This window comes from Schistocerca nitens, chromosome 3 (assembly GCF_023898315.1).
Source record: "Schistocerca nitens isolate TAMUIC-IGC-003100 chromosome 3, iqSchNite1.1, whole genome shotgun sequence".
Lineage (NCBI taxonomy): Eukaryota > Metazoa > Arthropoda > Insecta > Orthoptera > Acrididae > Schistocerca > Schistocerca nitens.
In genome coordinates, this window is record NC_064616.1 from 497940603 (window position 1) to 497953730 (window position 13128).

Here is a 13128-nt window from a genome sequence, read left to right on the forward strand (position 1 = left end):
AGAGTAGCTTGAAGACTAGCAACGTGGGTAGCAGCGTCAACTCTAATCTCTTGCTTGTATTGTCTATGTAACGCGGACTTGGGAATTGTTATACCGAAGAGATTTCTTATTTTGTCTCTCGCCCTTTGCTTGCGACACATCTGTGTAACAGAAAGTTTTATAATAAATCTCATTAATACCATTTGTTTGATTGTTGTCTAGCGATCCGAGAAAGCATGTTTCCTAGACACCCAATACTGGACGACTAGGATGGATTTAACACTAAATCTGCTCCAGTTAAATGTTGCTGATGAAACTGAGAAGTGGAAACGCGAAGGGACAAACACAAGTGAACCAAGACAAGGTAGACCTCATGTACTGACGGACAGGGATCGTTCAGCATCGCCGAGGATGGTGGTAAAAAAATCGCATGAAGTCAGGGAAAGAAATCACTCATGAGTTCCAAAGTACTAACAGCAGTCCAGCTAGCACAGTAAATGTGCGTCAGTAGTTCAAAAAATGGTTCAAATGGCTCTGCGCACTATGGGACTTAACTTCTAAGGTCATCAGTCCCCTAGAACTTAGAACTACTTAAACCTAACTAACCTAAGGACATCACACACATCCATGCCCGAGGCAGGATTCGAACCTGCGACCGTAGCGGTCGCGCGGTTCCAGACTGTACCGCCTAGAACCGCTCGGCCACTCCGGCCGGCGCATCAGGAGTTAAGAAGAATAGAGTACAACAGTCGAGCAGCTCCTCATAAGCCATTTCTGTTGTCAGCACTAAGCGTCGCTTGAGGTGGTGTAAAGACCAACGCCAATGGACAGTGGATGACTAGAAAGAAATGATCTGGAGTGATAAATTACGCTTACCTTATGGCAGTCCGATGAAAGGGTTCGGTTTGATGAATTACTGGAGAGCGGTACTTGCCACCATGTTTAGCATCATCAGTGAAGTACGGAAGAGGTGGTGTTGAGGTATGGGAGGGTTTTTTTTTTGTCTAGAGTGTGGCGATATTTTCTTCTGAGGAAGCAAGGTATGGGACATAGTTTCGCTTTATTGTGTATTTGCTTACAAAGGAACTTGGGCTCTATGTGGGTCCTTAAGGCCTGAGTGTGTTGGTTAGGTAATCGTACGAGTGATTGAATGTAATTATTTACATGTAAGATACCGAATAACTGAACATTGCATCATCTTTGCTGGTGCTGTGGGGGTGCAATAATGGCTCGAGGCACCTTTTATTTGTGGCAATGTCGTGGTTGGGCCTGGCCCACATTCGCAAGTTGGCGGACATTACCCCGGTACTCGTCTAATTTTTGGAAAAGACCGGTTGTCTGGTCTTTTATCTTCTCAGCGACGTATTTTTCTCCAGTCAGCTCATGTATTTCTCTCGTCCTGGCCCACCTTGGGGTGCCTAGGCTCCACTCCAAACACCTGTTTTGTAGTGGTTGCAAACTACGTATATTAGAGTCACATATTGTTGCCCAAGGCGTCGAGCCGTACAGCAGTGAGGGTTGTACTGTTGCTCGATAAAGTTTTAATTTCGTTGATGGGTTTAAATTCCTGCCCGTGAAAAACGGCATGAGTTCCCGTATCATCTTCATAGTATTCAATTTTCTGTCTTGTACGTGTGGGGTAAAAGTCATCCCTTTATCCAATCTCACTCCCAGGTATTTCGTCGTCGTAGTTCAGGGTATTGACTGTCCATTGATGACAAGTCGCATCCTCAGTCCCGGCTGTTTCTTCGTAAACAGTATTTTTTGTAGGGTTTAGGGTGATTTTATTGCTCTTCGCCCACTGTTCGGTGACGTCAAGTTGTCGCGGCATCCTGTTGACACGTTGTTCGATGTTCCTCCCAGAGGTTAGGAAGGCCGTGTCATCGGCTTACAGACTGGCGGTGTCGTGCTGAATGTTGGGAATGTCGTTAACACACAAATTAAAAAAGGCATGGCGAGATCACCGATCCCTGAGATGAGCCAGCTGAGACAGTTTTCAGTGATGACTTCTTCCCATCGACGCCTGTCCTGCAGAAAGTTGTCAATCAGCTTGATGTAACAGTCGACTAGTTTGACTATAAGCTAGTTACGCCACACCCGATCGTATGCCGTTTGGATATCTAGGAAAACTCCAACTATCGAGTTTCGTCTATTCAGTTTGAGTTGTATGGATTCTGTGATCCGAAGGAGCTGAAGATCCAAAGATAACTGTGGCTAGAAGCCAAACTGTTCGTGGCGGATGATGTTATTTTCTTCCAGATAGTCTTTGAGACGCTGTAGCAGCACCAGTTCCAATATTTTACCGAGTGTGGGTAACAGACTAATCTGGCGGTAGCTGTCTGGCAACGTTGCGTTTTTTCCTCTTTTGGGAATATAGATCGTCTTCACCATCTTCAGTTTGCAGGGAAGTAACCGTTGAGTAAGCACCTGTTGCTAATTCGAGTTAAGAGAATGATGGCCTTTCTCGGAAGATGCTTAAGATCGGCGTTGCTCACAGAGTTCTTGATATGCGACGAATTGTTCGTCTATCTGATGAGTTTTTTTTTTTTTTTTTTTTTTTTTTTTTTTTAACTTTAGCGGGAGTGGTAACAAAAGGCCTCTGTTGTGTGGGGAGTTGGAGAAAGTCGGTGATTCGTTGCCTGATACCGCCTCATCCCTTGCGTCCTCTGCATTCTGTGGGGCAGAGCTGTCATGTGGTGTTCGTATATGTCGGCATAAAATTCAGCTTGGCCAAGCGAGTCGTACATGAGGCCATCTGAGCCGCGTATTGCTCTCTTTGGTGGTCTCGGTTCGGCTAGTGCCCTGACAAGTTGCCACTTTTCTCTATTCTGGAGGAAAATTTCGTCCATCTTCGTTTCCCAGAGGCGTTTTTCGTGGTAATGATGTGGACCCGTAACTGAGCTCAAGGAAACGCTAAATGTGGAAGTAGATGAACAAATTTACGTCATTGTGTACTGTATACAGTACAGGAAACTTCGAGGTCAATAACTGTATTAGCATGACAATGTACTCTGTGATTAAGCATCATATTTGAGGCAATGGTTTGTAGACAATAATATTTCTGAAATAGTTTCGCCTGTAGGGAATGGCAACGTCAACCCAATGGAGCCCCTTCCGGATGAGTTACAACATAGGCTTCGCCCCAAACCCAGATCCAACATCACTACTTTCTATGCTTTCGGCTCTTGAGGAAGAGTGGGATGGCTTTCCCCCATAGACTTTCAGATACTACATTGATATTGCCTCCAGCAGGGTTCAATCCGTCATACAGGGCGTTACACACTTCTAGAGGTTACAGAGGGGACTATGTCCGTAAGGGGGACACTTGCCTCATCGTCACTCCCCAAAATCTGGAATACAGAGTTTTTATTCATATACTGACTGGATAACCGCGATTATTCTCTCGGATATTGGAAGTTTTATGTGTCACCTACAAAATTTACTTTTTTTGGCATGACACGTCTTCAACCTGGCCAATTCATTTATGTTCACCTCCCTCCCTCCATCTGGATTAATTTCTGCCAACGTCCATATCTGTGTCGTTCGTCATTTATTTTCTTATTTTGGAACGATCCATGACGGAGTTCGAGTACGACTCGTACAACACAAAGGTTCTGTTTTCGCAGGAACACAGAAAACGGAAGTAGGCTGCTAGAGGGAGGTGGGGCTCATTCTCCCTTTCCGCTCCTCTCCCATCCGGAGGTCAAAGCCCTCGTTTGATGACTGCCAAGATATAGTGTCAGCACTATACAACTTACCTATTATTTAGGTCTCTCCTTCGCTATAATAACTTTTGGAATGAAACTATTTCCATTGTACATTGTTTGGTTGATAACACCTTATAATAGAAGCGTTTACAGATATAATTATAGTAACAGAAGTATAATTGTTTCCGTAGTGTATTCGACGATTTTTTCTGGAGCAGCACTGAAAGATACGTTGAGCTTCTTGAAGATAAGCATTTTTGTCTATGACTGTCATTTTAATATCAGATGAAGCTAAAAGACATGAAAAAATTATCCTTCAAATAGTACTAATGCAGTTGTTACTCGTTTTTTTTCAGTCTTGAGCGTATTGCAGTTTAAGAAAGTTTTACACCAAATGCGTTTCGTTTTTCTTTAAAAAATGTCATGAGTGGTTAGTTGGTTCAAATGGCTCTGAGCACTATGGGACTTAACATCTTAGGTCATCAGTCCCCTAGAGCTTAGAACTAGTTAAACCTAACTAACTTAAAGACATCACACACATCCATGCCCGAGGCAGGATTCGAACCTGCGACCGTAGCAGTCGCGCGGTTCCGGACTGCGCGCCTAGAACCGCGAGACCACCGCGGCCGGCGAGTGGTTAGTTCCTCCGTTTTATAGCTTCTGAGGATTTTCCCTCATTGTTGACTGGGGCTGTCGCTAGAAAAAAAGCTGGTTGCAATGTCAAGTTTCCTGATTTTTCGGTTTTAGGATCCGGTTTCCTTTTGCTACATTTGTGTTACGTGCACTTAACTGCACTTTGTTAAACTTCATACAGGTTGCCTCTATAGACATAATTATAGTTCTTTCACCTGTTTTGTACTGAGCACAGCGTTTTTGTGTCGTGCAAAGCGGGTGAAACCACAGTAAATTTTCTTGCGTGAGGTTTTGCGAAAGTGATGTGCAAAATAACGCGAGAGCAGCAAAGAGAAAGAGGGTTCCTACAACCGAAAAATGGCGAAGGGAGTAAGCGTCACCAAGTGTTCTCGACTGCAACCAGTTCCAACAACGAAGGGACAAATTGTCGATTTTAAAACAAGTGAGAAGGAGTAATAAACAACAGCCATCACTGATGATGCTTTGTAAATAAAAGGAAAACGAAGCTGCTGTAAAAGACTCTTGAATTCCAGTACGCTTAGTACAGAACAAAAACAAATAATACAATAAATGACTGTTTGCAACAGTTAACTATGCAACATTTGTGTTCAGTGCACTTTACGAATTTAAACATAAATAATGTACATTACAACAAATATGAAGACTGAAAAGAATATTCAAATAACATGCAATATGATTATAATCTTTACTCCCTCAAATTTTTTTTTCTCATTTTGGTCTATATTCTTTTGTTACCTTACAAAAGCATAATAGTAATTATTCAACAGGGTCAGTCATAAAACAAAAATATTGATACAAGAGACTGGACTTCATGACGTATCACGTCAACGAGTACAAGCTTGACCGTGCAAAATGAGTTTGCGCAAATAGTATCTTCAACAATTGAATGTTTATCCAAGACTTTTATCAGCTGCCGCGAGACTTCACGGAAATACACAAAAGTTTTCCGTGACAAAAAAATGGCTCTGAGCACTATGGGACTCAACTGCTGTGGTCATAAGTCCCCTAGAACTTAGAACTACTTAAACCTAACTAACCTAAGGACATCACACACATCCATGCCCGAGGCAGGATTCGAACCTGCGACCGTAGCGCCGGCCGAAGTGGCCGTGCGGTTAAAGGCGCTGCAGTCTGGAACCGCAAGACCGCTACGGTCGCAGGTTCGAATCCTGCCTCGGGCATGGATGTTTGTGATGTCCTTAGGTTAGTTAGGTTTAACTAGTTCTAAGTTCTAGGGGACTAATGACCTCAGCAGTTGAGTCCCATAGTGCTCAGAGCCATTTGAACCATTTTTGCGACCGTAGCGGTCGTGCGGTTCCAGACTGTAGCGCCTTTAACCGCTCGGCCACTCCGGCCGGCTTTCCGTGACAAAGTGTAATGTACAGATAGGCGCGTGGTAAAGCTTGTACGAGTGGACGGAGCCTTGCTGATTTACTCACCCTTATTCATGAAGTACTTGATGATTCTTATCCAGAAGAGTACAAGCTGTTGGTACTTTTCGTTCTCTTCAATAATGCGCTGCTTGCGCTGGCGACGAGAAAGACGCGCTCGTTTAGCTTTTTTCGAGCGCAATACAGCAGGAACATCTTGGTCGACTAACTTTCGACGGCGTGGGTTCACGCCGCTGGGCCCCGCAACCGCAACCATAGGCTGTGACATTGCGGAAAAAATATCTGACCTGAGTACTACAGAGAGAGAAGCACCGCGCGACCTAGCCGACCCCTCAGCACTAATGCCAATATGTGAGGTGCCGCCCCGCGTTGCCAGTGCTGCCGACGGCAGCGCCGCGCGGCGGCATTCGGTGCTCTGTGCGCAGCGCGGCGCCAATTCGAAACGAGCAAACGAATGCGGCTTAACACTTCACAAAAGAAAATAGTGTCCATCTCCATTACCCGACAATGGCAAATTTAAAGGTTGTCAAGTCAATTAAATACCATGGATTGCAGTTACGAACACCTAAATTTGAGCCTTCACACAGAAGATGTGGGGGACGGCGAACCGTAGACTGCATTTTATTCGTAGGACACTTAGAAATTCAGCAAATTTACTGAAGAGAGTGCCTACACTACATACGTCCATCCTCGACTGCAGCGTTGTATGGGATCCTTACTATATAGATTTGGTGGACGGCTCGCTTTGTATTATCATGAAACAGGGGAAGGAGTGTCACCGATATGACACATGAGTTAGGGTGACAATGATTTAAACAAAGACGTTTTTAATTTCAGTAGATTTTTTCGATAAATTACAATTACCAGATTTATCTTGCGACTACGAATATACTTTGTTGAGTGCCACCTGAATAGGAAGAAATGACGACCATGGTAAAATAAGAGAATTCAGAATTCGCACAGAAAGATTTGGGTGTTCATTTTATCTACTTACTGTTCGAGAGCAGAACGATAGAGAAATATTCTGAAAGTGGTTCTATGCACCCACTGCCAAATATTTGTGAGTGGATTGCAGAATAAACATATGGATGTAAAAGTAGTCTGGCTGTTGGAAGGATCAAGCGTTGTCATGTGACAATGACATCTGCATCTATACTCCGCATATCACCATGAAGTGTATAGCCGAGGGTTCTTGTTATTGTATCATAGAATAAGGTTTCTGTTCCGGCTTAACGACAAGCACCGGCACGAAGATGAAGAACGCCAAGAGCAGAGAAGGCTTTGAGACAACGTCAGCCAATAGCCCGCTGGCTAACACCGCACCACGACAGGGGCGGCCTCTATACGAAGAGAATATAAGCGTCACTCCTGCCAACCTCGGCCGGACAGTACTAGGCCGGCACTAGAAGACCCGGACACTAGAAGACGGATGTCAGCATAGGCACTAGCAGAGAGGCAGTGATATTAACGATAGCAGTGACTTACGAGCGAGTGTGAATAACTTACATGGACATTGTAATTAGCGAAGGACACTGACTGTTCACATGTCGCCAATCACTTGCGACACGTTCTTGTAAACCGAAGTTAAGAATTGTCAATCTACTTTATTATAATAACCATTAATGTGATTTGCTTGGATTGTTGTATAGCTAACCAAGAAAGCGGCATCCTATAGGCACCCTATAAGAGACGAGTGGGCAGGACCCCACAGTTTCTACCCATTCTGTTCTTTCTGTTCAAGAATGGAGCGCCTAAATAACTACTAGACATACGACCCTATGTGATATATATGTATGGAGAGGTGAATACTAGTAATTTAAACAAAACTGAGTAGTATGTAATTTAAAGTAGATCAGTTTACAGATATATTATTATTTAGAGAATATGCAATGAGTAGCCAACACCTCGTCAGCTGAGCTATCCAGTCATGCCACATCGCCTAATTTAAAGATTCAGTTTGCTGATAGGACGAAGAATTCCGCCTTATGCAAGACACGTTTTTTTGTTTTGTTTCACCCAGACATGTTTCAGAACTTTTTGTGCTACCTTTAGTGGGTTAGTTTTTATTTTCTAACTGTAAAATTGTTGTCACATATTACCATTTAGCGAAGCTTTTGGTACATAATATTTACAATTGTGAATGAATAATTGTTGTAAAATATTATACATCATTTGTTCATAGTTCACAGTTGAGATATGTATTAACGACTTGATGCACTGAGTGTTGTTAATAACATTATGACAAAGTTCTACTTACAGCTTAATTGGCAGAAAGAGTGGATGTATGCATTAATTTACATACCTTACATTATGTTATTAGACATTTATTATGGTAGGTACTGTGCTACACAATCTACAACTTGTCATCAACAAACAGCAAAACATAATTTTTATTTTTCTGTTTATTATGCATCTACAAACGGAAATGAGTGTATATTACGTTTTTTGTGTGTAACTTACGGTTTTGTTATTGTGGTGCTTTCTCACATTGGCGAAGTGAATAGGCTGATTTCGTGACCTATGGTCGCTTGACACTGCACTTTCTCCGATTTTTCAGAACATTGGCAGAGTTTTCGCCTCCATTACGTGTTGATGTGGCTGTGTAGTATTCATTTGTTTCGTAGCGTGATTGGCTGCGTGAGGCGCCTGAGTTTGAAGTGTATTTGGCGTCTGTGGTGTTTGGTTTGTGTTTGTGTGTGTGTGTGTGTGTGTGTGTGTTTTCAGGACTGGGGCAGAGAGAGAGAGAGAGAGAGAGAGAGAGAGAGAGAGAGAGAGAGAGGAGGGGGGGGAGGAGGCAGAGAGAGGGAGGGAGAAAGAAATTTTTTTCCCCATGAGTAGTTTTGGTGTGGGTGTTATTTGCGTAGTTCTCCTATTGTGGTGAAGAAGGTTTCTTGCACAATGATGTGAATTCATTCAGTACTTTCTTTCCTTGGGCTATTGATTTTTGGATGTGATAGTTTTCTTCTATCGTTAATTTTTGCTATAGGCTGCTACTAGTTTAAAGGATGTGTAAGTTTCAATGTTTGTTGGGTGGTGATTGTGTGCTATCAGGTGATCTGCAAATGTTGAGTGTGAGCTATTGCTTTTCAGTGCTGTGAGGTGTTCTGTATACCTGGTTCTGAAATTCCTGCATGTTTGGCCCCATATACAGATTAACAGTAGTTGCAAATAAGTTGGTATATACTGGACTGGCTGTATTTGTCAGTGTTGGTGGTATTTCGTCCAAGTCTGTTTTGTATTGTGTTGTTGGTTCTGTATGCTATGTTGAGTCCTTGTTTCTTTAGTATATTACCCACTCTGTGTGTGACTTTGTTGTTGTAAGTCATTATCTGCAATTTGTTGCTTACTGTCTGCTGATTTGTTGTGTGTTGTACTGTGTTTCTTTGTGTGTGTGTTTCATGGTTATGTATTGTTCGTTTTTGTATTTTGTGGTTTATTTTACTTACTCTCTTTGCATCATAACCATTCTCCTCTGAAATTTGTTTTATTGTGTTCAGTTCTTGTGTGTATTCATGTTTGTTTATGGGTATTTTGTTCAGTCTATGTAGTAAATATCCGAAGCTGGCTTCTTTGTGAGTTATGGGGTGACAGGATTGGTTATGAATAATGGTGCTGGTGACTGTGGGTTTTCTGTAGACTGTGAATTCATGTTTGTTGTTTCTCTGGTGTAGGGTGAGATCTAAGAAATTAAGCTTTTCATCTGTTTGTGTCTCAATGGTGAACTGTGTTTGTAGGTGGATAGAGTTTATGTTGTCATAAAGTTCTTTTATGCGAGACTGTGGTTCATCTATTAAGCAATTTATGTCATCTACATATCTGTACCAATATATTATTTTGTACTGTTTTGGTATTACTATTTTGTGAAATATTTGTTTTTCTATCTGAGTGAGGAAAATGTCAGCTAGGAGGCCATCGATTGGAAATCCCATGGGTAATCCATCTTGTTGACAGTAAAATCTGTTGAATGTGAAGCAGCTTTTCTCTGCGATGAGCCTGAGTATGGCTGATATTTCTTGTATGTTTATAGTGGGCATGTTTCCTTGTAGTTGGAGGTTTGTTTATATGATGTTGATGGTTTCTTCAGTTGGGATGTGTGTGTACATGAAAAGTATGTCAAATGAACACAATGTTGCTGTGTTTGGTATGTTTTCATTTCTCATTTTTTCTATTAAGGGGAGCCGGAGGTGGTCAAATTCAAAAAATTACGATTTTTTTTTGTTACCGAAAATTAATTGGAACATTCCTCTTTAATGTAAACTTTGAATTATTGTTCTACTCGCCCTAGAAGTGGAGTTATTACCATTTTCCCCCACGCCTGCAGAGGAAATGGGCGGCCGCTGAATGCATCTAACACCCTCTCGTGAATTCCTGGCGAACTGTTTGGTATTTTCTCAGCCTGTTACGCACACAGCGCCTTATGTTACGCATACAGCGAGTGTGCAAGTGTTGGCTACATTGCTTTCTGTGACAAATATTACCCGTATTTCCTTACAGCTTACTCCTATTTTCCTCAGAATTTCGAACATCTTGCTCCATTTAATATTGTCGTACACTTTTGTTCTGGTTACGATGCCACGTTTTAGTAACCGTGTATATAAGAAGAGGAAGAACGTAGGGAAAAGAAAATTAACAATAATACCAAGTTGCGATACTACAATGAATAAGAGCGCGGAACATCGTCTCTTTGCTGTTTACCGATTCGAATTAGTGCAGTGTTGCGCCTGTTGTTGGTAGTATTATACTTCCTGTGGAAAGCGGGTAATATGCAGTATGTACAAGAATCAGGAGGGAACAATAAAACCCATTTTTCATGACTTAGCACAGCCATAATTGTTACACAACTGTCTACACGGAAAGACGCAGAATCCTAATGAGTGCGTAAACAATTTGATTTGGAAAGTGATTCCTAAAAGAGTGTTTGTAAGCATAAAAACACTGCACTTTGGCATTTATGATGCAATAGCAACCTACAACCAAGGGAACAGTGTGAAGTGTGAAGTTCTGAAGGCATTAGGATTTACAGCTGGGGTGAACACTGTACGAGCACTAAGAAATATTGACAGAGAAAGGATAAGAGAAGCAGAAAGAAGTATGATGGAACAACAGGCCAGAAAAGAAGACAGAAGAGGAAGCTTTTGGAGGATGAAGAAGAAGACCCTGATAATCCATCCTATAGTGCAGGAATGTATTGAGAAACTTTGATAGCCATTTCCCGTAAATTAGAATTTTTCGAATATAAGGAACATTTTCTCAAAATCCACTCAAGCTAGAGAGATGAAAGTTTTATACAGCACTCCCAGTGGTCAAACTTACATTTTAACACAGCCACTTGGCAATATGTTCAGTAGTTTCATTTCAGTTTAATTATAAAGCAATTATTTGTAAAAAAATTTTCGTCATTATTAAAAAAAATAATTGGAAGGAAACTAGAAAAGATACTCCAAAATCCCTCTGTCATAACTGCAATACTAAACCACTCTATATGTAAAAAAAAATTCAAATTTTTCTATTTGGTAGTTTATTCATAAATGTTCCTCAAACTCAGTGATTTTAACATGGGCAGCATAGGCACCTCCGGCTCCCCTTAAGTCACTTAAGTTTTTTAGACTTCTGTTTTCAGTGTATTTGTATATTGTCTGCAGCCAGTGTGTGTGTGTGTGTGTGTGTGTGTGTGTGTGTGTGTGTTTGGCTAAGTAGTATGTTGGTGCTTTGCTAAGTTTATCAGTGGAAGAACAGATATTCCAGGTTGTTGAACTTTAGGCAATGATTTAGGGTAGGGGCCTTGGGATTTTTCTGTATCATTCTTTTAATCTATATTTTTGCGAAAATTGTTTATATGTTTTCCAGGGTTTTCTGTAACTTACTTTGGTAGCGGTTTGTTGGAACACTTCTTAATTCTGTAATGTTGTTGCTTTGGAGGTATTCTAATGTTTTTCCAATGTATTCCTGTTTGTTTATGACTACTACTGAATTACCCTTGTCGGATTTTGTGATGATGGCATTTTCTTGTGTTAATTTGTTCTGTAGTTTTCTGTAGGGTTTTTCTTCGGCACTCCTTGTGTTTTCTTTTATGGTGCTTTTGTTCTCTTTGATTATGTTTCTTATTTCCTCAGCAACTTGTTCTCTTGTTAGACTTGCATTGAATTCAGGTGCGATTAGTTTTTCTTGTTGCTTTATATTGTGTTCAGTTTCTGTTATGATATTTTCTACTGTCTTATGTGTTTATGTTATGTTTGGGACCCTTTTCAAGTAGGCTGCTTTCTTGTTCAGATAATTTTATGTCTGTTAATCACCCTTTTGTGAAAGGTGTGTTCGTTGTATTGGTGGTGGGATTGGTAAGTGTTTGTGTGGTTTATCATTTTCGTGAGTTTCTTTTGTTGGTTTGTCTGTTTTCTGCCTATTTGGATATCTGTGTACGTTCTAACCATATACGGTACATCAATTCATCAAAAAATGGTGGATACTGTATGTGATTTGCTAGTTCCATATGCAATTTGTATAGTTCAATATTCATAGCCTGTTTTTTGGAATGCAAAGACCGGATTTCATGCTTTATCCACATGATTTCAGCCTTACGTTTTGTCTGCAGTACAGCTGATGACATGTTGTCTGCTGTTATGGTTACATAGTTAGGTACTATTTTATAAGCCAAACATATTGTCAAACGAAGTAGTTTTATCATTTTAAAGTTTGCCACTGTAGTAATTGGGGCAGGAAACTTATGGGGTTGTTGTACATCTGATGTTAAGCAAATATATTCTGCGTTAGAATGTTAAGAGTGTTGCATTCTACACAACTAATACTTCGTAAACCATATGGTTTTAACAATATAGCATTATTAGGTGCAGGCCCATGTAACCACAGGAGTGTGTGTTTAGCTCCACGATAATTTCTCTCATGCCAGTACCTTCCTGGTTCTGACTCCAGACAGTGGAATAATGCTTCAGAATTGATAGCACGGTTGATTTACGTGAAATGTTTCAAACTCCATCCATCAGGAGCTTCGTCTTGTATAAACCACGTTTCTTCTTAACAATCTGTTACATCACTAGAACACACTCATGTTTACTGTACACCAACAAGAGAGGTGCTACCCTCCTTGACATGCATGCATCTGGAGAGAACTTGTGCATTTGGATGGGTTCCATGGGTAAGACTGGTGCAGAACAGTCTTTACTGAAAATCGGCTATGAACATAGTTCGCCTTGTTCCTTCACGAGATATGGAATGTAGTGGATGTTGGACCCTCATACTTCTTGTTAGTTGCAGGTTAAATTGGCGACAGAGTTGCAGGGAGGGTTGGTCGAGGACAATGTAGGAGTGATCTGTCAATCTCAGACTTTATCCTACGAATGCAAAAATACTCTGTGATGCCCATCCACACAGGAAAAAATGGC

At 41.2% G+C, this 13128-nt stretch overlaps 1 protein-coding gene across 1 annotated transcript in view; it reads right to left on the reverse strand.

Annotated features, from left to right (window-relative positions):
* Positions 1-13128, reverse strand: part of LOC126248428 (testis-specific gene A8 protein-like) — a 229273-nt gene that overhangs the window by 61922 nt on the left and 154223 nt on the right. Inside the window, exon 2 of the mRNA XM_049949395.1 lies at positions 5780-5990. Coding sequence (XP_049805352.1) covers positions 5780-5987 — 208 coding nt within the window. The 5' untranslated portion in view covers positions 5988-5990. The remainder of the gene's footprint in view (positions 1-5779; positions 5991-13128) is intronic.